The 23,981-nt window shown below is 51.4% G+C and overlaps 1 protein-coding gene across 3 annotated transcripts in view; it reads right to left on the bottom strand.

Moving 5' to 3' along the window:
- ERGIC1 (endoplasmic reticulum-golgi intermediate compartment 1) overlaps window positions 1–23,981 on the bottom strand; it is a 120,854-nt gene that overhangs the window by 43,885 nt on the left and 52,988 nt on the right. For all 3 annotated transcript variants that reach the window (XM_017859277.1, XM_017859275.1, XM_017859276.1), the window contains 2 exons: window positions 19,818–19,879; window positions 11,577–11,649 (listed from right to left, as the gene is read on the bottom strand). In XM_017859277.1, coding sequence (XP_017714766.1) covers window positions 11,577–11,649; window positions 19,818–19,879 — 135 coding nt within the window. The remainder of the gene's footprint in view (window positions 1–11,576; window positions 11,650–19,817; window positions 19,880–23,981) is intronic.

The following is a 23,981-nucleotide window of genomic DNA, read 5'->3' as shown; positions in this document are numbered from 1 at the left end:
TACTAAAAAATACAAAAAACTAGCCGGGTGAGGTGGCGGGCACCTGTAGTCCCAGCTACTCGGGAGGCTGAGGCAGGAGAATGGCGTAAACCCAGGAGGCGGAGCTTGCAGTGAGCTGAGATCCGGCCACTGTACTCCAGCCTGGGCGACAGAGCGAGACTCCGTCTCAAAAAAAAAAAAAAGAGCATATCTTTCAGAGTCAGACAGATTCAAGTTCAAATCCTGGTTCTGGTACTTGCTATGCTCACCTCTGTGAACCCACCTGTTAAGTAGGGATAACGCCACCCACTACAAATAAGGTGGTTTGAACACTAAAATGAGAAATAGGGGTCTTATGAGGGATTAGGGCCTGGCGCCGACAGGCACAGAGGACCTTACAGCCTCCTCTCTTGAGGTCCCCTCCCCCAGCTGGGAAACCAGGAATTCCCTGATGCTCATCCCTCAGGGCAGAACCGGTTCTGAGAAACAACTGGATGGCTGTATTAATTTCCCGTGGCTGCTGTAACAAATTACCACAAAGTGAACGGCTTAAACCAACACGCATTTATTGTCTTACGCTTTTGGAGGTCAGAAGTCTAAAAAGGGATGTGTTCCTGGAAGAATGCATTTTCTTGCCTTTTTCAGCTTCTAGGTGCTGCCTAGGCTTGTGGCCCCTTCTCCTAATTCCAAAGCCAGCAGCTTCCCCCTTCTCTGACCTCCACCTTTTTTTTTTTCCTTTTTTTGAGGCAGAGTCTCTGTTGCTCTGTTACCCAGGCTGCAGTGCAGTGGCACGATCTCGGCTCACGGCAACCTCCACCTCCCAGGTTCAAGCAATTCTTTTGCCTCAGCCTCCCAAGTAGCTGTGACTACAGGCGCATGCCACCACTCCAGCTAATTTTTGTATTTTTAGTAGAGACGGGGTTTCACCATATTGGCCGGGCTAGTCTCGAACTCCTGACCTCGTGATTCACCACTCCGCACTCCCCACCTCACAACCCTCCCAAAGTGCTTCATCTGGCCCACCTGGCTAACCCAGGATCCTCTCCCCATCTTGAGATCCTTAATGTAATCACATTTGCAAAGTTTCTTTTGAATGCAAGGTAACAGGGCCACATGCATCAGGATCAGGGGCCTAGACATCACTGGGGGCAGGGAGTCACTGGGGGCATGACCGCATCGGCCATAGTTAGGGGCAGGTGGCTTCACAGACAGCCATGTCACCTTGCTGTCAGCAGCACAGTGTTGGCATCTGCTAGCAATCCAAATTTGTTCAACAAATACTTTTTGAGCACCTACTACCTGTCAGGAGCCAGAAACAGCAATGAATCAGACAGACACTGTCTCTGCCCTCATCGAGCTTATAGACACAAGAACCAGACATCACTCAGCTCCTAAATAAATATGCTGCCACTCCCAACGCTGATTACTGCTTTGACAGAAAGCTGCAGGGGGCTGTAAGAGGGACTACAGGGCCACTGACCTTTGGGGAGAAGGGGCTGGGAAGACTTCTCTGAGGTGTGATTGAGGTCTGGGGGATGAGTAGGCATCATCCTGGCAGCATGTGCAAAGGCCTGGAGGTTGGGGAGGGCACGGCGGGTTTGGGGAACTGAATGAAGGTCACCATGGTTGCAGTGTAAGGAGGCTGCATGAGGCCTTTAGACTTTTTTTTTTTTTTGACAGAGTCTCGCTCTGTCCCTCAGGCTGAAGTACAGTGGCACGATCTCGGCTCACTGCAACCTCCGCCTTCCGGGTTCAAGCAATTCTCCTCCCTCAGCCTCCCAAGTAGCTGGGACTACTGGCTCGCGCCACCATGCCCAGCTAATTTTTGTATTTTTAGTAGAGGTGGGGTTTCACCAGGTTGGCCAGGCTGGTCTTGAACTCCTGACCTCAGGTGATCTGCCCACCTCGGCCTCCCAAACTGCTGGGATTACAGGCATGAGGCACTCCTTGGACGGGGTGGGATGGGAATGGAGAGGGGGAGGGCTGCAGGAACCCACCTAGAGCAGGCGGGACTTGCTGATGGATGGGACTGGGGCAGAGGGAGGTGAGGTGAGGGGGGAATGCAGACACACAGCTGTGTTTCTTCCTGGACCCATTCTTTGGGCTGAGAGGCTCTAGAAGAGGAGCAGGACAAGCAGGAGGGAGAGGTACTGAGAGACAGAGGCTGTGCCGAGCCCAGGTGTCTTGGAGGCATCCCGGAGTAGCTGCTGGATGTCTGATGGCCACATCTGATTCCCAATAATGCCCCCCACACAGAGGGAACCAAATCTAAAGGCCTAGCCGGGGGGAGGGGGCAGCTGAAGGGGGCAGTGCTTCAGGTGGCTGGGCTGTGGTTAAACATTTATTAGGCCCCTTGGGTCCAGTCCCTCGGCTGTAAAACAAAAGAGAACTGCCCTATCTAAGCAATGAAGACTCCAAGAGAGCTTTGTAAATGGCCACATCTTAGAGAAAGAATGAGTAGGACCAAAGCAAAGGAATTTCGTTTTTACTAAGACCACATCTTTGCACCCCTAGCACCTGGTGTGATGCTGTTCACAAGGAACGGTGGGCTCTGAAAGATGCCTGGGGCCTGTTTCTCTGTGGGGCCCACAAGGATATTCCCAGAGACAAGAGTGCAACAGATGGGCCCCTACTCGTTAAGTTAGGAGGCCGACTACACGCATTCACGCCATCCTGTGTGCGCCTGTGAAATGCCCTGAGCCCCATCTTAAAACCGGAAACAGGCTCAGAGAGGGTGTGTCCCATCCCCAGGGTCACACGCTAGCAAGTAGCTGAGCTAGAATCTCAACCCAGGCTTTCCACAGCTCAGGCTGCCTCCCAGCCCTCTCCTCAGCATCAGGGTCAAGGAAGAAAATGAAGGAGGGCCCTGGTCCTGGGAAGCCTTAGGATGGGAGAGGGGAGACACGGGCCTGCACTTGACCTTGCTTGTAGTGTTGGCTCCAATCAGAGGCCACCAAGAACGAAGAAGCTGGAGGGAGAGGGGCAAACAAGAGCCCAGGAGGCTATGAGAGACAGGACTAGCTGGATTTCCTAGGCCAACTAAGAATTCCTAAGCCTAGCTGGGGAAGGTGGTCGCATCCACCTTTAAACACGGGGCTTGTAACTCAGCTCACAGCTGGCCAATCAGGTAGTAAAGGGAGCTCACTAAAATACCAATTAGGCTAAAAGCAGGAGGTAAAGAAACAGCCAAATCATCTATCGCCTGAGAACACAGGGGGAGGGAAAATGACCGGGATATAAACTCAGGCATTCGAGCCGAATCGGGCAACCCCCTTTGGGTCCCCTTCCTTTGTATGGGAGCCCTGTTTTCACTCTATTAAATCCTGCAACTGCACACTCTTCTGGTCCATGTTTGTTCCAGTTCGAGCTGAGCTTTAGCTCGCAGTCCACCACTGTTGATCGCAGCCGTCACAGACCCGCCGCTGACTTCTACCCCTCTGGATCCAGCAGGGTGTCTGCTGTGCTTCTAATCCAGCGAGGCGCCCATTGCCGCTCCCCACCGGGCTAGAGGCTCGCCGTTGTTCCTGCATGGCTAAGTGCCCGGGTTCATCCTAATTGAGCTGAACACTGGTCGCTGGGTTCCACAGTTGTCTTCCGTGATCCACGGCTTCCAATAGAGCTATTACACTCACCACATGGCCCAAGGTTCCATTCCTTGGAATCCGTGAGGCCAAGAACCCCAGATCTAAGAACAAAGACCCGCCGGTAACAGGCCCGAGGAGGACTGGCCTCCCTACAGCCAAATGCTCTGCCCTGGCCTTCAGCACCCAATTTCTACCCCAGCTATAATTTGCAACTCTGGAGAGCTGTTAGAGTAATGAAATTGCTGGGTGATTAACACACAGTCAACTAAGGAGAGCCTCGGCTTCCCTTCCCAGCCAGGAAGCCGCCTGGGACTCTTCCTTGAAGCAACTCACCTTTCCCACCAGGCGAGGCTGGGCCTCTGCATAGCACTGAGGGATTGTGGGATGATGTCATCCACTGGCAACCCTCTGGAGGTGACCTCAGCCAAGAGCAAAGTGAATCCCAGGTGTGGTGCCAAGGTGAGCTCACCCACAAGGCCCCAGGAAGCCTCTCCCAGGCGTGGGTCCCTGTCTTCCTAACCAGAATAAGCACAGAACAGGCTCCGCCGGACTAGAGGGCCACCCAGAACAAGGGGGCAGCGGTGCTGGGCAGGGACGGCCTGCGGCACTCTGGCCCGGCTGGTTATGTAAGGCCAGAACTGGCTGCTCCCAGGCTCCTTCCTGGAGGGCCCCCAGGCTGTGGGATAAACACAATTCCATCACCTGGGCTGCCTGATGAGGTCAATAAAGCCGCCTTCGTGTCCAAGGCAAATGTTCCCAGGCTGCTGGCTTCCTGCCACCCCAGCCAGCGCCACAGGCTCGCCCACAGCCACCCCATGGCAAGGGCCTGCCAAGGCTAACTAATTTCATTGGCTAGGGCTGAACTGATTTTAAAAGGCCAACGGGCTGCCAGAAATCAACCCACCTGGAAGAAAAGGAAATGTTTTTTGTGGATTCATTGTGGTTTGAGGACTTCCATGGGCCTGACTCCCCTGTACCAGTGTGGGCAGTGGGAAGGCCAATGGAGGCAGTGGCAGACAGGTATGGGCTCACCTCCTGGCTCTGCCACTTAGAAGCTGGGAGACCCAGGACACACTGCTTCACCTCTCCGAGCCTCAGTTTCCTCATCTGTAAAACTAGAAAAGCTTTCAATCAGTTTGAAAATAGGCAAAATTAATCTATGGCAATGGAAGTCAGAATAGTAGTGGTGGGGGCTACTGACTGGGAGGGGCTCAAGGGACCCTTCTTTGGTGATAGAATGTATTATGTCTTCATCTGAGTGATGGTTACACGTGTAAACACAGGTGAAAATTCATTAGGCCTCTACCTTAAGATTTGTGCACTTCGCTGTATGTAAGTTACAAATACCTCACTAAAATAATAAGAAAGGAAAGGAAGGAGGGAGAGAGGAAAGGAGAGAGAAAGAGGAAAATAAGGATAAAGATTCCATCTACTTCACAGGGCTGCTGGAGGACTGCCAGGTCAAGCTGTTGGCTGCCCCAGGGCAGGAGAATGAGTGAGTGAATGAGTGTGTATATGTTAGTGAGTGTGAGTCAGTGTGTGAGTGTGCATGTGTGAGACTCATCTCTCTGTCTCGAGCGCTGATTCCAGACCCTTCTTGGTAAAGAAAATACAGCATCGCGAGGGAAGCCCAGGCTACCAGGGTTCAAATCCTGGCTCTGCCACCTCTTGGCTGATTGACTTGGGCAAGGGGTTTCCCGTCCAGCAGTTTCCCCAGATGTAAAATGGGGACAATCATAGTATCTATGCCATGGGGTTGCTGAGAAGATCAAATGAGAACAAGCGCAATGCTAAGTGTGGTCTTAGTAAACAGTAAGTGCTCAATAAATGTCTACTGTTTTATCATTAGTATTAATATTGATGCTCAATGAGTTGATCCAGTGTTTAACAAGGGTACTGTTCTCCCTTCACATCGACGAAACCAGGCTCAGAGGAGCAAAGATGGCTGGCCAAGATCATAGGACCAGGAGGAGGCAGAGGCAGGATCCCAGCTCAAGGACAGGGGGCCCAGAGCCCATGCTCTTTCCAAGGCATTGCACTGCCTGGATGGGATGGGAATGGGTGAAAAACTGAGGGGCCGGTGGCCCTCAAGTGGACTTGTGATGCAGGCATCCTAGTCCTTTTTCATAATCTTCAGGTGTGCCCCCTCCCCACCGTGGCCCAGGTGCCTGCAGGGTACAGGAGTGCTTAGGGGTCCAGTTGCGCCTGTCCCACAAGCCTTCCCCACCCCATTAACACCCCCAGGACGGGGGCTCCACGAGCCTCAGCACAGAGTTTGTGCTCACAAACTTCGGTGGAATGAGCCTGAGTGGAGAAGGGAGTCCTCAGCAGAACTCCCAGGACGCAGGGAAGGCACGCGCTGGTGGAGCCCTCGGGAGCACATTCCAGGTGGGGGACGCCAGATGGCGTCAGGGAGTCAGGCCCAGCGTGGCGAGTGCGTGGGAGGGTGGGGTGTGGGTGGGCAGTGGCCTTGTAGGGAGAGGTACGCAAGGGCCCGGGGAGGTGTGGGTGGGGGGAGTGTAAATGGAATGTGGTGGAGGGCCTTGAAATTCTAGTCTGAGGCATGAGTTCGATGACATCTATACAAAACAATTTTATTTGCTTTTAGAAGAGCCCTTAAATAGTTCAGATTCCTGCCTGAAGTATCTGACCTCCATGCTTCAAAATTTGATTAAATGGAAACTTAGGCGGCAGTGAGGCCCGCCGCAAGGGCTTGGGGTGGGGTGGAGGGAGGGATGGAGATTCTGCAAGCACGCACTCCGGAACCTTGAGTTTCAAATCCTGACTCGTCCAGGTCGAAGTATGTGCATCTAGTACCAACCGCGTGGATGTCTAAAATACATCCCTTGACAGCCAGCCACTGGGTTCTGCCCACCCCTGCTCCAAAGCCAAAGTCCCAGCACCCTCAGCCCCTCTGACTTGGGTCATCCCCCAGCTCCCAGCAGGGCTTTGGCCTCTGGATGGCCCCACACCAAACCCATCTTCACAGGAGGTGAACTGCCTGAGACATAAACCCGTCACTCCACACTCAGACGCCCTCAGGCCTCCGATTGCTAAGAGCAATGTCCTTCATGCTCCTTAATGGGATGCCTGGGGCCCTCTACCCAGCCTGGTTCACAACCCAGGCTCAAGGCAGGCAACCTGGAGACTTCCAGCTCCTCCTCCTGGTTAAGCTACTGCTCCCCACTCCGGGCCTCCTACCGGGAGCCTGTGAGAACATGATTCCAGGTGACCTCCAAGCTCCCACCTCCCAGGCTGCCTGTTTGGCCACCTCACCCTAGAAGGGTGCATCCAAGTCTTCCAGTCAACTATTCTAACCAAAAAGTGGTGGCTCCCGTGAGCCTGGGGCCCTGAAATGCTCAGGGCAGGGAAGTGGGGTAAAACAGAGGAGAGGTGCTGAGTCTGGGCTTTAGCAGCACAGACCTGGGTTTGCCTCCAGTTTCACCACTTACTGCTTCATGTGGTTTTGGCCGCCTGGTGCCTCAGTTTCCCCAGGTATAACATGGGGTGAACAGTAGTAGTTACCTCGAGGGTTCCTGCGATGACCAAGGAGATGACCATCATGAAGTGCTGACCTGCTTGGCGCAGTATGCACGCCTATAATCCCAGCACCTCATGAGGTTAACAATTATTAAGAGCAGTCAGAGACTGGGCAGTCAGAGGCTGGAACATTCTGTGGCCAGGTTGCCTGAGGAGGGGCCTGCGCCCTGAAAACACGGAGTTTCAGAACACTCTGTGGAGCCTCTTTCCCAAGGATAATTACCAGCCTGTCCAAAGCCAGGTTGGAGCCCAACCACCCAAACAAATGTGCCTCCCCCTCCCCGCCAACCAGGCCCAGGCCAGAATAAGCGTCTTATGTCACTGATAACCACAGGCTGGGGCTGGAGCCATGTTGATCCAACCAACGGTGACCTCATTTCCTTAAGTTACAATCTCACGGTGACAGGAGGGGGCACTGACCCCACTGTAGCCACAAACCTGCCACAGAGGGCCAGCCACTCAGAAAAAGAGAACTGTGACCTTCGGTTCTTCCCAAACCTGCAGGGTTTCCTGGGGTCACAAGCTTCTGACAACTGGAAGACCCCAAAGATTCAATGCTTTCTCCTCTCGATTGCTTAGTAAGTCCTAGGGCTCACCCTGAGGAAGCCCTTTGGGCAAGTCCTGCACCTTGGTAAGGAGGCAGCAGGGAGGGAAGGGGGCATTAGGGTCACTGTACCTTCATAGTTGGAGCCTCTGGCCTCAGCTCCGGACAGATCTCTCTATTCATCCCTGCCTCCCTCCCTCTCTCCAGCCGCTGACTTAGCACAGGGTTAGACTTAAGGCAAACGCTCAAAAAATGTCCCCTCATGTTTTTGTTTTGTTTTGCTTTGTTTTTGTTTTTGTTTGAGACATGGTTTCACTCTGTCTCCCAGGCTGGAATGCCATGGCGCCATCACGGCTCACTGCAGCCTGGATCTCCTGAGCTCAAGTGATCCTCCCACCTCAGCCTCCCAAGTAGCTGAGCCTACAGGTGTGTGCGTGCATGGCCAGCTAATGTTTTTAAAATTTTTCTGCAGAGACAGGATCTCACGGTGTTGTCCAGGCTGCTCTTGAACTTCTGGGCTCAAGTGATCCTCTGGCCTTGGCTTTTCAAAGTGCTGGGATTACAGGTGTGAGCCACTGCACCCGGCCCCCTTCCTCCCCTCATCATCTAAGCTTTGTACCTCTCCCGGGACTCGGTGGGGTCAGAGCATCCAGGCTGCCCCCGGGAGACAGGGAGAGGAAGTCCTGGCGCAGCGGAATGGGGAGCAGCGGGAACATGAAATGCTCTTCAGAAAGCAGCAGCCCTACCCTGGGGAGACTGCATGAGTTGTCTGGGCTTGCTGGAAGGGCCCTTCCCCAGTGCTCCCAGGCATTTTGCGGGTGGGGCCCCACCTGCTCGAGCCTCAAGCTGTGACGTCAAAACTCACTTGTCGGCGGCCCATTGCCTCAGTGCCCCACCTCAAGTGGGATGAGCTGGGAATGCCACCCCACACGCTGTCAGCAGCAGGCAAGAGAGGCATCTTCTTAACTCAAAGCGGAAGAGGGGACGAGGAGTTCACATTCACTGAGTACTTACATGCCTAGTGCGGAGCGGCCTTAAAACCTTTTTAGAGTTAGACGGGAACTATGTAGGAAATGAATAAATGCACGAAGAGCTATGGACCTTGTGATATTAAAGTATATCCGGCACTATATTAAGTAGCTTTCAGCTAAATAATCTTGTTTGAGCCTCACAAAATATCCTGTGCCTGCAGCTGTCTCATTTTCTACCTGCTGCCCTGCTTTAGTCCTTGTCTTTGGAGTACTTGCCCCTGATTGATACAGTCTAGTCTTGTTTGCTTGCTGACTATGTCCTCCACTGGCATTTTCAGCTCCTCCACGTGTGAAGCCACAGAGCAGTGAGTGAGCAGATCCGGCCCTGGGCTCCATGAGCTCATCATCAAGAAGTGAGTCCCAGGCGGGGCGTAGCGGCTCACGCCTGTAATCTCACCACTTTGGGAGGCTGAGGCAGGTGGATCATTTGAGGTCAGGAGTTCGAGACCAGCCTGACCAACATGGTGAAATCCTGTCTCTACTAAAAATACAAAAATTAGCTGAAAATGGTGGCACTTGCCTGTTAATTCCAGCTACTCGGGAGGCTAAAGCATGAGAATCTCTTGAACCCGGGAGGCAGAGGTTGCAGTGAGCTGAGATCATGCCACTGCACTACAGCCTGGGCGACAGAGCAAGACTCTGTCTCCAAAAAAAAAAAAAAAAAAGAAGTGAGTCCCAATTCTACCTGGCAGTGCAAAAGGCCTGGCCCGTCTCCGTCCTACCTGCTCCACCTCCTACCCTTTCTGCTTGCTCGCTTTGTCCTGGCTGATTGGCCTTCCTCCTGCCTTTTGCATGTACCAGGTAATCCCTGCCTCAGGCCCTTTGCACCTGCTGGTGCTCCTGCCCAAAACACATAAAGCCACCTTCTGGTGCCTGGTCTCAGCAGATGACACATGTGTGCCTCTGTCACCGTGCTCAGAACATGACAGGCCTGCCAAGCCTAGCAGGTCCCCTCCTAGAGAGTGGGGTACAGCCTGCAGAGGCCACTGGGTGCCTGGCATACAACAGGTACCTCATAACATCAGCAAGTCTCAACCCCTTGCTGCTCTCCCTGCTTCGACCTCTGATTTGTGATAGGGTGATCCTGAGATGCCCAGTGATGAAGCTGTACAGAGGGAAGATGCTTGACTTGGATATGGTCATCTCCCATTGGAGGCCTGGGGCGAATAAAATCCCTTCTTCGAACCCTGCGTGGCCACACAGTCATGTCTTGGGAAGCAGACCAACCTCTCCCAGAGCTGGAAGGGAGCTCAGACTCTGGTCTACTCTCCTTCATTTGGCTACCAATACTGAGACCCAGAGGGGTTTGGCAGCTTGCCTAGGGTCACACAGCAAAGTAGTAATTAAGCAGAGACCTGGCCCTGGGTCTCCCAATGCCTTAACCAGTACTCTTCCCACCACTGTAAAAGGTCCCCTGGGCTTTGGTGCCATCAGGGTTAAAACAGGATCAGAGTGACCAGGAAAGGCAAACTCTCCCATACCAGGGGAGGGCTGAAAGGTATACCCAGAAACAAGGCGAGACCAGCCCTCCCATCTCATAGGCCTCTCAGTGTGCTGGTCAAACACACGTAGGCTCAGGAGACAGGGTGGGCTGGGAGCCACCTCCTAACTATATGGCTGTGGGCAGGTCCTTCCACCTCCCTGGGCCTCAATTTCCTCTTTGTAAAGAGGGGACAGCTCCCTCCTGGGGCTGTTTGAGAACTAAAGGTGGTAATGCTTGTATAATGAGAGTTGTCTTGGGCTAAGCGGCTATGTATTTAGTTTCCTATTGTCTTGTGGCTGAGTGGAGCGCAAAGGAAACCAAGAAATCCCATTAGTGAAAAAGAAAATTCCAGTGCTGAGCAGGAGAGTGGGTGGCCAGGGCCCAGCTCTGTGATGACTTTCCGGGCTGTAAACACAGAAGCGAAGAGGCTTTGAAGCCTCAAGCCAGTGCCAAAGGCAGGAAGCTCCTGGGTCTAATTCCATCTCAGAGGGGCGTCCGATGAGGTTGTGACTGCATAATTCCAATGGCATTCTGTTACACACACCCCAGAGCGTTTACTGGGTTATCCAGACAACAGATAATTCTAGGAATCAGGGATGGATTAACTGCGTCACCCACTGCCAGGAAACCTGCACTAATTCCTCACCAAGTGTGGGCCTGAGAAATGGGAAGGGGGTTAGTCCAGGGGGCCGGGTGCTGATGTCAGCAACCTCGCCCCCTCCGGTAGGAAGCTGTATCCATTGGTTTCTCTGAACTCTTCAGTTCTCACATCAAATGACCCTGTGATGATTCAGAGGGAAAAAAGCCCACTGGCCTAACAAAGGGATAGCAGAGATGAGCAAATTATTTCTGTTCATCTGTGAACCCAGGAGAACCCCCACGGAACAGAACCAAAATGTTCTCTTCAGCTTTAACAAGGCAATATTCACTTTTGCTCTGACTTTATAGTCCTTTTAAGAAACAGAAGAGCAACCGATGCCACAGGCTTGGAGACAGAAGTTGGAAGGTTTGGAACTTTCTCTTCTTTTTAAGACCCCTCTCTCTCTCTCTCTCTTTTTTTTTTTTTGAGACAGTGTCTTGCTTTGTCATTCAGGCTGGACTGCAGTGGTGCAATCTTGGCTCACTGCAACCTCTGCCTCCCAGGGTCAAGCAATTCTCCTGCCTCAGCCTCCCCAGTAGCTGAGATTACAGGCACCCACCACCACGCTCAGCTAATTTTTGTATTTTTAGTAGAGACAGGGTATCACCATGTTGGCCAGACTGTTTTCGAACTCCTGACCTCAGGTGATCCGCCCGCCTCAGCCTCCCAAAGTGCTGGGATTACAGGTGTGATCCACCTGGCCAAAGCCCCCTCCCTCTTCTTGTCTGGGGTCTCAGAACGTCCTGGAATGCCCCATCGGGGAAGTATGACTTACACTTCTGTCGTTATAAATCCAGTGAGCTCCGAGAGGAAGAGGAAGAGGATGAAGAGGCAGCAGCAGATGGAGACTGGAAGAAACAACAGAAATGCAAACTGTTAAGGGTGGTGGGCACTGACGAAGGAAGACCAGCCTAGAGGAAAGAGGAACGAGGCCCCAGGACAAGGGTGTGGGGACCTGCCCACAGACCCTCCAAAGCCCCTTCTGACTCGAGCCTCAATATGAACCAGCCCCACCCCCTGCCTTTGGGATGCTGTTCTGGCCTCCAGGTGTGGATCAACCTGCCAACATGAGCAAGCCTCCTGGGGTTGGCCCCACTTCCTTCCAGGAGAGCTCTTTAATGCAGAGGCCAGCCGAAGGTAGAGGAACAAATGTTTGGCTTGAGTGATAACATATTTCACAATTTGGAGTCCACCTTGAACAATCAGCATATTTCACATAAAAGGCCAGCGTTCTGCCTTCTCCAGAAGAACATCTAACCCTTGTTCCCACAGAGGGTCTGAGCCCACGAGTTTGCCACAGGCCCCACCATTCCTTTCTGCCTTTCTGGTTCTGAGGCTGAGGCAGAGTCCGTTGCTGTTTATCACCATCCTCTGTGGTGCCATCCATACTGTGCCCCTGTCCTTAGAAGAAGGAAAATGAGGCTACAGACAGCGGTGCTTCCAGAGAAGAAATAATTCTTTATGGAAATGAAGAATAGCCCAATATGTTTATTATTTCTTTATTTTTGAGACAGGGCCTTGCTCTCTCGCCCAGGCTGGAGTGCAGTGGCGCAATCTTGGCTCACTGCAACTTCCACCTCCTGGGTTTAAGTGATTCTTCTGCCTCAGCCTCCCGAGTAGCTGGGATTACAGGTGCCCGCCACGACACCCAGCTAATTTATTTATTTTTAGTAGAGACGGGGTTTCACCATGTTGGCCAGGCCGGTCTTGAACTCCTGTTCGCAAGTGAACCACCTGCCTCAGCCTCCCAAAGTGCTGAGATTACAGGCATGAGCCATCGCACGCGGCCGGTCCAATATGTTTAAAATGCAGAGAGTGTAGAACAGAATTCTGGGGTTGGCCATGTCAGCTGTTTTTCTCTCATCTGCCTAAGGACACTGGGGCTGGTGGACCCTGGAGTCACTCCTTGGAGGCAGGACATAACAAGTGCCCCAGGGTCCGGCCCTCAACTCCACTCACGAGCCCCATCTCCTGACACTCCCCACAATGTCCAACCACCCAGCCACACCGAGCTACATGCTATTCCCTAAACATGCCTTTCATTTCTGTTCCTTTGCTAGACTCATCATCCCTCCTTCTCCATGGTTATCCTCTCTGCTTGGTGAACTCCTACTCATCCTCCCAGGCCCGACTCAAACGTCCCTTTTGATGGGAAGCTTCCCCCACTCCCAGAGGTGGAGCTGGTCACTTTTTCCTCTGTGTTCCCAGCCTCTACTTGAACATGTTCCACATTTTATTGGTTATCTGTGGCTGTTTCTCCCACTAGATTCATATCCAGAAAGACAAATACTCTGGAGTTCCAGTGCCTGGCCTGGGGCTGGGAATATGGGAGGCACTAATAGGTATTGTGTATGGCAGAGAGTCAGCTCCCAGGATACAAAATGAGGGCTGAATACGCCCCACCTAAGTTTATCCCAGAGGAGCTTAGTGGGCAAGGGCTCACATCCCAGTACCACGCTCACTGCTCACCTGCTGCATGGCCCTAAGTGAGTTACTTAGCTTCTCTGTGCCTCCACTTCCTCGCCTGTAAATGGCAGCAATGGTAGTGCCTGCCTTATAGGGCTGCTCTGAGGATCTCAGTAACATAAGGATTGAGCTTGAAACAGAGCCCAGCAGGTAACAATTACTTGAGCACCAGCTCATGAGTAGGACTTCCATCAGGGAGATGTGGGAAGGGTTTGGTGACCTGGGGAAAGTGATTTGACACATTGGTTGACCCTCAGTTTCCTGCAAAGAAGACTTCCCCGTTCCTCTTGCTAATTCTGCTGTATTCTCTGCAGCCTGCACCTGGACTGGCAGAGCCAGCATCACGGATGTGACAGCCAGTTATCTCTATTATTTTTCTTACTCCATATCTATTTATTTATTTTTATTTATTTATTAATTTATTTTTGAGACGGAGTCTTGCTCTGTTGCCCAGGCTGGAGTGCAGTGGCGCAATCTTGGCTGATTGCAAGCTCCACCTCCTGGATTCATGCCATTCTCCTGCCTCAGCCTCCCGAGTAGCTGGGACTACAGGCGCCCACCACCTCGCCCGGCTAATTTTTGTATTTTTAGTAGAGATGGGGTTTCACTGTGTTAGCCAGGATGGTCTCGATCTCCTGACCTTGTGATCTGCCCGCCTCGGCCTCCCAAAGTGCTGGGATTATAGGCGTGAGCCACCGCACCCGGCCCGTATCTATTTATGTATATCTATCTGCCCATCTACCTATATCTAAAACAAACAGTCATTGATCGACTGATCAATCTATCTTCAAAGCAAATAGCCATCTTTCTGTCTGTCTTCAAAACAAATAGCCAAAGATCCATTCCGAGGGAAGGGGAAAGAGTGTTCACTGGGTACCTACTATGTGCCCTGTCGTGAGTGCATTAACAGATGTCCTGTCACCTCACACTCCCACCACCTTGAGGGGGACGGTGCCCATGTTAAGGGTGTAGAGGCAGAGCGAGACAAGGAGGCTGGCCCAAGGCTTCACTGTGTGGGGGCAGGAGAGGCAGGACTGGAACCCACGTGTTTTAGAGCCAATGCCCTGAGAAAAGGAACCTCAAGACCTTAGGCTCCAAGTGAAGGGCAGGATGTCCCCAGACTGCTCACTGAGTCTCTCCAACCACCCTGAGACATGGGGGATACTAGAATTACTCCCAGTTTCTCCCAAACTTTGAAAAGTTGTACTGGGGAAGCACTTAAAGGTTTTACTTAAAAAAAAAAAAAAAGGAGTTATCATCAGCACTATAAGACAGAGTGAGAAACAAACAAAAAATTTTAAAGAAAAAAATAGTTAACGATGCATATTATATATTAAAAAAAAAATCCAGCTGTATAAAAAAGTGAGTCTGTCTCTCCTGATCTGCAGCCCCCGATTCCCTGTTACAGTTTCCTGTGTCCATCCATGGACATTTAAACATATATATACATATATCCCCCTAAGCGAACAGCAGCGTAATGGGCACACTCTTTTCCACCAAGCTTTGCTCACTCAGCAATCTATTTCAAAACAGGTTCTACATCAGTTTACTGAGTGGCTGTGTTTTCTTTCATTTTCGAATGGCAGAGGGATTAATTTCAAATTGTCTTCTCCAGCTGCTGAACAAATCCACTGGAAGAGATCAGCTGTCAATCCAAATTTCCTGGCTCTTGTTCTTTCCTTTCTCACCTGCAAACTGAGGCTATTAAACCTCTTGGAAAACTGAGCAGGCAAAACATCCTTGCTTTGGAAGCTTGCAACTTTCTGACCAGGATCATATAGGAACCATATTTCAGAATCTTCTGCACCCTCCTCCCCCAAGCCCTGACAACTCATTGGATGCTGCAATGATGAACAGGCACAAAATAGAGAGTGTTGCTGGGCATGGTGTCTCACGCCTATAATCCCAGCACTTTGGGAGGCCGAGGCAGGTGGATAACTTGAGGTCAGGAGTTTGAGACCAGCCTGGCCAACACGGTGAAAACCCATCTCCACTAAAAATACAAAAATTAGCCAGGTGCGGTGGCAGGCGCCTGTAATCCCAACCACTTGGAAGGCTGAGACATGGGAACCACTTGAATCGGAGAGGCGGAGGTTGCAGTGAGCCATTGCACTTCAGGCTGGGCAACGAGAGCAAAATTCTGTCTCAAAAAAACAAAACGAAACAAAAGAGGGAGTGTTCAAAAGTCGGTGCTGACTTGGCTGGGTCCAGGCCTCCTAGCTACTTTCTGTGCTCCATGCCTGGAGACGTGTCCCAGGGTTCTAATTCCATCCACACCAGAGCCAGGGGTATGCGGATGGAAAGGCCTCCTTCTGAGATCTGTATGCTTTTTCAAGGCTCGGACTGAAGCCTGGTCAGCCCAGCAGGTGGACACAGTAAGTGCCAAGTCTGCTTGGCAGAGATTCAGGTGGTTCAAAGGTCCCAATCACACGCATTCATGGCGTGTGTTACCCTTACCCCAGATAGACGAGGAGGACAGAGACCAGATCTCAATGCCACTGTGGCCTCAGGGATTAGCACAGTGCCTGGCTCAGACAAGGTATAAAATAAATATTTGTTGAACGAATGAATGAAAACACGACAGAAGGTAAAACTATTTCAACCAGAAAGGCCTTCTGATACTGAAGGCTTTTTTTGATGAAGGTTTTTCAGTCCATGTTTGGGCAAGACTCTATGGCTCTCCGACTCCAGACTTCTTCTGAAACTGACTCAGGCGTTGGAGAGTAGGAATGTGACCCCAGGAGAAGGCTTGCTGGTAGGAAACCTGGTACGGCCAGCCAAAGGGGGCACTGGACCTGAGACCCAAGGCTCCGAGAGGCCAAGGAATTTGTCCAAGGTCACACAGTCACGTAAGTGGAGGAGGCAAAATTTAAACCCTGAGCTGTGAGTCTCCAATGCCCTGATCTTTCCTTCAGTTATTAATAGCACCTACCACAAAGTAATGAAATGGTGTGTGTCCGAGTGGCCTGCGCTGCCTGGCCGTGTGCTCCTCAAGGACAAAGATGGAAGCCCGTTCATCAGCACAGTCCCAGGGCTTGGCATGGCGCCTGGCCCAAGGACCTGGTTAATAAATATTTGTGCACTAAATGGTAGCTAAGGGCTGGTTTCCTATGCCTCACGCCTTTCCTCTTGTGTAAGGAAATTTGCTGTCTCCTGTGCTGTGGCTGAAACTGTCTATCAGACTATGTCCCTGGAGGGCCCTTTGGCAGGACCTTGTAAGTTTCAAAACACTCATACTCTTTAACCCAGTAATTCCTCTTCTAGGGAAGTTACCTTACAGAAATAACTGTACAAGGATACAAAAAGATATGGACAAGGATGTCCAACAAACCAGAATGGGGAATGTCTACCCTCAGGGGCTGGCCACAGGCCCCGTAGGTCAGCCAGATAACAGAATGTGACACAGCTGGAAAGAAGAATGTGGTGGCTATTTATCCGCTGGCAGGAAAGGTGCCCAGGATGTATCAGTGGAAGAAAGGCAAGGGAAGAACAGTGTGCAGAGTATGCTCCTTTTTGTGTTTCAATCAGTGATATACGTATATCAAAGCCTAAATAGGCCAGGCGCAATGGCTCTCACCTGTAATCCCAGCACTTTGGGAGGCCAAAGTAGGTGGATCACTTGAGGTCAGGAGTTTGAGACCAGCCTGGCCAATCCAACATGGTGAAACCCCGTCTCTACTAAAAATACAAAAATTAGCTTGGCATAGTGGCAGGCGTCTGTAGTCCCAACTACTTGGGGAGGCTGAGGCACAAGAATTGCTTGAACCCGGGAGGCAGAAGTTGCAGTGAACCAAGATCGTGCCACTGCACTCCAGCCTGGGGGACAAAGCGAGACTCCATCTCAAAAAAAAAAAAAAAAAAAAAAAAAAAGGCCTAAAATATTTTTTTAAAACTCTACAAAATAAATACACACCTGACTGTTAAACATACCAGACAAGGGAGAGACTGCAGAGATGGAGAAGGGGGAAGAGGATGGAGCTATTGGTGGATGGTAGAAATGGGGCAGGAAACCTCATTTGATTTTTTTGGATCAGGTTCATAAACTACCAAGTCTCTTTCCTCTCATGGTCCCCTCCATATCCTTTCCTCGGGGGTCGAGGCACAAAGCTGCACAGCTTCTCAGGCCAGAGGTCCTCATGGGTTGCAGGCTCCAGGAGGACAGTGATAAGAAGGAGAGTCGTCCGTGCGCTGAGGGGTTAGCACATGCCCTGCACAAGACATGTCCAGGGACACATTTAATCTCCAGATCAGGAAACTGAGGCTCAGAGAGGGGAGTGACTTGCCCAGTCATACTGCTGCTAAATGGGAGGATGAATGTTGCTCTGCCGGAACACGGAGCCTATGTGACATGCATCCTGCCATGCGGCTGTGCTATCCCTTCCTCAGGGCTCTCTAAGGCATCTTGCAGCTTCAACAAGCCCAGCCGGATCCCCAAGGTCCTCCCCCAACTGAGAACGGCCTGAACCAGGAGAAATGGACTCCAGTATGGCCGACTGCCCGGCCCAGGACCCTGCTCAGACAGCAGGGCTGGGACCGTCAGCAGGGCAGGTCCTTCTCCCACACCAGGCACTGAGGGGCATGTGGGGTGCAAGGAGGCCCACCTGAGTATGAGTCATGGCTCCATATTTTGTGAGCTGTGAAATTTCAACTCACCTCTCTCAGCTCATTTTCTCATTGGGAAAATGAGGCAAAAGCATCTCCTGTTTTCAAGGTGGCTTTGGTGTGTTTTTAAAACTTTTTACTGTAGAATAATCATAGATGCGAAGGTAGTACAGACAGTTCCCATATGCCCTTCACTGGGCTTCCCCTTATGTTAGCATCTTACATTTGTCAAAATGAAGAAATTAACATTAGTACAGTACCATGAACTCGGCTACGGACTTTATTTGGGCTTCATTAGTTTCCCCACAAACTCCTGATTTCTGTTTCAGGAACTGATCCGGGAGTCCACTTTGCATTTTCATCCTGGGTCCTTAGTCTCTGATCAGTGACAGTTCCTTGTCCTTTGGTGTTTTTCAAGACCTTGCCACTTTGGAAGAGTACTGGTCAAGTATGCTATAGAATGTCCCCTGACCTGGGATTGTGAGTTTTCTCATGATTAGACTGAACTGCGGTTTTGGGGGACGATCCCATGGAGGCAAGGTGCCTCCATGCATCCTGTCAGGGGCTCATGATATGCATGTGGCTTATCACTGGTGATGCCAACCTTCCTCACCTGGTTCCTCACTGGCACTTGCCACATATTTTTCCTTCCCATTCTCTATTCCTTGAAATAGAGTTACTAAGCCCACACTCAAGGAGAGGGGAATTAAACTCTATCACCCGGCTGGGAGAAAAGCTACATACATGTTGAGTATCCCAAATCTGAAAATCCAAAATTCTAAGTGCTCCAAAATTTGAAACATTTTCAGTGCCAACGTGATGCTCAAAGGAAATGCTCACTGGAGCATTTTGGATTTCAGGTTTTTGGGTGCAGGATGCTCAACTGATAAGTATAATGCAAATATTCTAAAATCTGAAATCCAAAATCTGAGACACTTGACCTAAGCATTTTGGATAAGAGATATTCAACCTGTATATTTTGGAAATCTTCTGGAAGGATTTGTCTCTTCTCCCCCATTTATTGATATTAATTAGGACTCACAGAACTCCTTCTTAATTCTCTGCCTTCTAAGCCAATAATGTCATTATTTATTTTATTACCGTCACAGGCTGGCTTTCAAGTTGGCTCCTAGGTCCTGCTGACACCAGGTGCTCCAGGCTCCTCTTTCCTTACCCTGCCTAGCCCTGAAATCAGGCACTTCTCCAAGGAGCCATGGTTCTTTTTATTGAAGAATGGTCTTCAGAACCCCAAATCTGGATGAGATCGTGATTTTTTTTTTAATGGATAAAACATGCTTTGGTGAAAAACTCAAATCGTTTCTAAGGTATAAAGAGAAAAGTAAATCTCTCTCCTATCCCTGGGCCCAATTCCTCTCCCAGGGGCAGCTATGGGTTGTTTTTTTTTTTTTTTTTTTTTTTTTTTTGAGACAGAGTCTCGCTCTTGTCACCCAGGCTGGAGTGCAATGGCGTGGTCTTGGTTCACTGCAACCTCCGCCTCTCTGGTTCAAGCAATTCTCCTGCCTTAGCCTCCTGAGTAGATGGGATTACAGGCATGTGCCACCAAGTCTGGCTAATTTTGTATTTTTAGTAGAGACAGGGTTTCAGCATGTTGGTCAGGCTGGTCTCAAACTCCTGATCTCAATTGATCCACCTGCCTTGGCCTCCCGAAGCGCTGGGATTACAGGCGTGAGCCACCGCGCCCGGCCTGGCACCTACTCTTGACAATTTCTTTTGTGTTCTTCCAGATGGTGCCTATACCTTGCAGGGTTACAGTAAGGATAGAGATTAAGTGAAGAAATGTTGGAAGGGCTCCCGTAAGATACTCAGCATTTCTTCCCTCCCTCCTATCTTTCCTTCTTTCCTCCCTGGCTCACACGGTCTGCATAGAGAGAGCAGGCATGGGCAGTGGAGATGCGGCAGAGGGCATGGCCAGAGGATGGCTACTCACTAATGGCCCCGGTGTACGTTGGCTGCGTAAGGTCCTTGGGCACCTTCCTGTAGATGTCAAACCTGCAGAGAGCAAATGGAACAGGAGTGAGGTGGGCACAAAGGGTGGGTCTCAAGGCAGCAGGCAGTGGTTCTGGCTCATGTGCCACATGGTTCAGCAAACCATGGTTCTTCCCACAGTTTTTCTGCTCTTTCAGGACACTTTCTCCAAGATGCCTGGTGGGAGGCCTCTCTGATGGAATCCCTGCTCCCCACAACACCCTTAGATCACGTCCCCTTGTCATCTCTACTTCATAACATTTTGTTTTTTTAACAGGGTCTCGCTCTGTCACCCAGGATGGAATGCAGTTGTGCAATCTTGGTTCACTGCAACCTCTGCCTCCCGGGTTCAAGTGAGTCTCATGTCTCAGCCTCCCGAGTAGCTGGGACTACGGGCATGTGCCACCATGCCTGGCTAATTTTTGTATTTTTGGTAGAGACGGGGTTTTGCCATGTTGCCCAGGCTGGTCTCAAACTCCTGAGCTCAAGCAATCCGCCCACCTTGGCCTCCCAAAGTGCTGGGATTACAGGCGTGAGCCACCAGATGACCTTCCCAATCATCAGTGGATCTTCCATCAGAGTGTGACTTCCGCAAGGGCAGGCGCCTCGTTAGGTTTTGTCCCCTGCCACGTTCCCAAACCCTAGCATGGGCCTGGTGCATAGTAGGCACTGGATAATTAAGGAGTGAATGGAACCCCTGAGTCGGGGGTGACGCTGACGCTAGAGGAAGCGGAGAAACGCACAGCCCTGCTCGAGTTATGTGACGATGCTGCATTCTTGCTCCACGTCACCTCTCCTCCCCCTCTTCCCTTTCCTGCCTCCTCCTGTTTCCACTCCTGCTGCGCCCCGCTAGCTCCTGCTGTCGGCCTCATGGAGATTTTTCTTAAGAATGCTAAGGCATGAGGTGAACAGAAAGTCCTGCCAGGAGCCCACAGTCTCAGCATCAGCTCGTGATGGCTCTGGTCCCTGTCTTGTGTGGTTTCTGTCCCTCCCAGAAGCAGACAGATAGCTTTCTTTCCTATGGATCCCACCAGAGCTCAGGGAAATCGTGTGGTGTGGTGGGAGAATTCAGGGTTTTGGAATCAGACAGACACGGGTTTAATTCTGGCTCTGCTTTAACAGCAGCTATTTAAGAGTTAAGACCCTGGAATCAGACTACCCTGGTTCAAATCTCGGCTGGTACTCTTGTTCACCGTGTGACCTTCAGCAAATGACTTCACCTCTCTGAGCCTAAGTTTCCTCCTTTGTAAATATGGGACCATTCATTACCACTAGACCCTGCGAGGCCACGGACAGGAGTGGGGGAAAGAAGAGTCTGTAAAGGATGTGACGCAGAGAGCTCGCAGGGGAGGCTCCCCACGCACTTGGCTTCCTTTCCTTCACTTGAACCTGTGCGGCAGTCAGTTCTCCCACAGCAGAGTTTGATCGACAGAACCCTCCTCAGTCCACACGGCATTCTCGGCGCTCAGACAGAACTTGACTTGCTGGAGAGGCCAGGGGCTCCAGCCCTCCGGGGTGACAAGCTGGTGTGTGGTTCCTCTTTGGTGATTAGGAAACAAGACTGTGCCTGGCTAAACCCGACGCAATGCCTTGGAAACCTTGCGTAAGGGCTGATGCTTGAATCAGTGTGCTCACCCTAATTACACGTGAAACAAGCTCAGTTTCCTAAGACCTCAGGGGAGAAAAATTCCTGCAGGCTGCCAAGTTAAAAGATACCACTTTCTCTGCTGCCTGCTTAGCTCCCAGTCACCTGTGCTTGGGGCCCTGAGGGTACAAGAAGCTGGCGCTGGGGTGTGGTCGGGAGGTCGGGGGTCTCTGCAACTCACCTGTCCATACTTACTCACATCCCTTAGTCAGAAAGTGTGGGTCACTTTAACACAGAGTTGTGTGAGAGGTAAGAGTATGTGCTGTGGAATCAGGTGCCTGGGCTCAACCATGACCACTACTGTGCCACCCTGGGTCCGTCACTCAAACTCTGTGCCTCAGTTTCTTTGTCTATAAAGTGGGGGCAACAACTGTAACTATCTCACAGCATGGTGGTGAGGCTCGAATGACTGCGCACATATAAAGTACTGAGGCGGAGCCTGGCACCCAGAAATGCCATGTGGATATTTGTGGTTACTATTATTATTAACGCTTGTTTGACTAACATTTACACAGCACCTACTACGCACCCCCTCTTTTAGGCCCTCAGGCAAGGAGATAAAAATCAACCCTTGGCCCAGTCAGTTTGTAGGTTAGCAGTAGAGGCAAAGAAACAGAAGGAGAAGGTAGTGGCATCCTCATCACGAGGTGGTGGATTAACTCAGGAGGGGTACCTAACTTGGCCTGGGGTCCTCAGTGAAGCTTCCTACAGGGGTGATGTGTGCACAGAGCAGGAGGAGGAGGTGGGTGGAGGGAAAGAGCAGCCTAGGCAAGGAGAGGAGTAGAAGCAAAGACACAGTAGGACCGAACCCAGGAAGCTGGGCACCGTCCTCTCTCCTGCATGGGGCACGGCCTGGCGTGGAGGGAGAGGAGGATGGAAAGCTGGGGCACGGCTGGAGGAGAGGGTCCTGAGGGCCAGGCTGTGGCTAGGGAGTCTCACACCAAGTGTCGATGGGAGCCGGTGGGCGGTCTACTGTGGGAGACTATGAGAGGTCAGCAAATTTGGGAGGTGGGGGTGGGGAGAGGGAATGGAGAGAAAAGAACCCAGCGGGTGGCCATCACTGAGCCCCAGCTGATGCCTGCCAGGCAGACATGCAGGCTCAGGAGGACAGATCTTCTGATTTTCCAAGAGAAGCCAAAAATAAGGGAATTTGACGTGGAAGTTCACCATTCTCAAACGGTGGGCCAACATTCTACAGGACAAATGAAACGTGTCTGCAGATGACATGAGGCCTGGGGCCTAGGCGGTGACCATTTGAGCAGAGAGTCCCTGCAGAGCTAGAGAAGGATGTGGTCCGCTTCGTGTCATAGGAAGGCCAGCCTGGGCCAGTGGGGAGGGCACGTGGGTTCTCCTAAGAAGACTGGAGAAATGAGTAGCAAGTAGCCAGGCAGTGGGGAAGGGCTGCAGCGGGAGGGTTCTCGTCCTCACTCCACCCCAACTTGGTCTTGGACCTGCAGGAAATCCCTGGCCCTTGCTGGGCCTCAGCTTCTCTGAGTATTAAATGAGGGGGTACACAGGGGATCTAAAAGTTCCCATACAGATTAAAGCTGAATTGACAGCAGTGCCCTGGGGCTCGATACCCCAAGTGGCTAACAACCAGCTTTTGTCCAGGTCACCATCAGGGGCCGACAAGCAGAAACTGGGCCTCGCGATTTAAAAAATACAGAAACTGCTGTGCACAATGGCTCATGCCTGTGATCCCAGCACTTTGGGAGGCTGAGGTGGGAGGACTGCTTGAGAACACGAGTTTGAGACCAGCCTGGGCAGCATAGAGAGACCTCATCTCCACAAAAAAATGAACAAAATTAGCTGGGCATGCTGGTGTGCGCCTGTAGTCCCAGCTACTCGGGAGGCTAAGGTGGGAGGATCACTTGAGCCTGGGAGGTTGAGGCTGCAGTGAGCTGAGATGGTGCCATTGTACTCCAGCCTGGGTGACAGAATGAGACTCTATCTCAAAACACACATAAAATAAAAATTAAAAAATAAAAAGTATAAGAACCATTGTTTCAAAACTGGAAGTCAGAGGCTGCTCTGGGTGAGGAGGCAGCAGTGGCTCAGGGCAGGGTGTCTAAGCTCAGTCAGGGTGAGGAAGAGATAGGAGATTGTTACATACAGAGAGACTGGTCAAACGTGTACATGTACAAGGATAGTGGGGCCAGGTGCCTCATTGTCAGGGAAGGGGGGTGAAAACATGGTATTAGAGTGGTAATGAAAATATCAGTATGAGGGCCGGGCGCGGTGGCTCAAGCCTGTAATCCCAGCACTTTGGGAGGCCGAGAAGGGCGGATCACGAGGTCAGGAGATCGAGACCATCCTGGCTAACACGGTGAAACCCCGTCTCTACTAAAAATACAAAAACTAGCCGGGCGAGGTGGCGGGCGCCTGTAGTCCCAGCTACTCGGGAGGCTGAGGCAGGAGAATGGCGTAAACCCGGGAGGCGGAGCTTGCAGTGAGCTGAGATCCGGCCACTGCACTCCAGCC

This window comes from Rhinopithecus bieti, unplaced genomic scaffold (assembly GCF_001698545.2).
Source record: "Rhinopithecus bieti isolate Rb0 unplaced genomic scaffold, ASM169854v2 scaffold_49762, whole genome shotgun sequence".
In the NCBI taxonomy this organism is placed as follows: Eukaryota; Metazoa; Chordata; class Mammalia; order Primates; family Cercopithecidae; genus Rhinopithecus; species Rhinopithecus bieti.
Note: the sequence above shows the minus strand (reverse complement) of the source record. Positions and strands in the feature narration are given on the sequence as shown.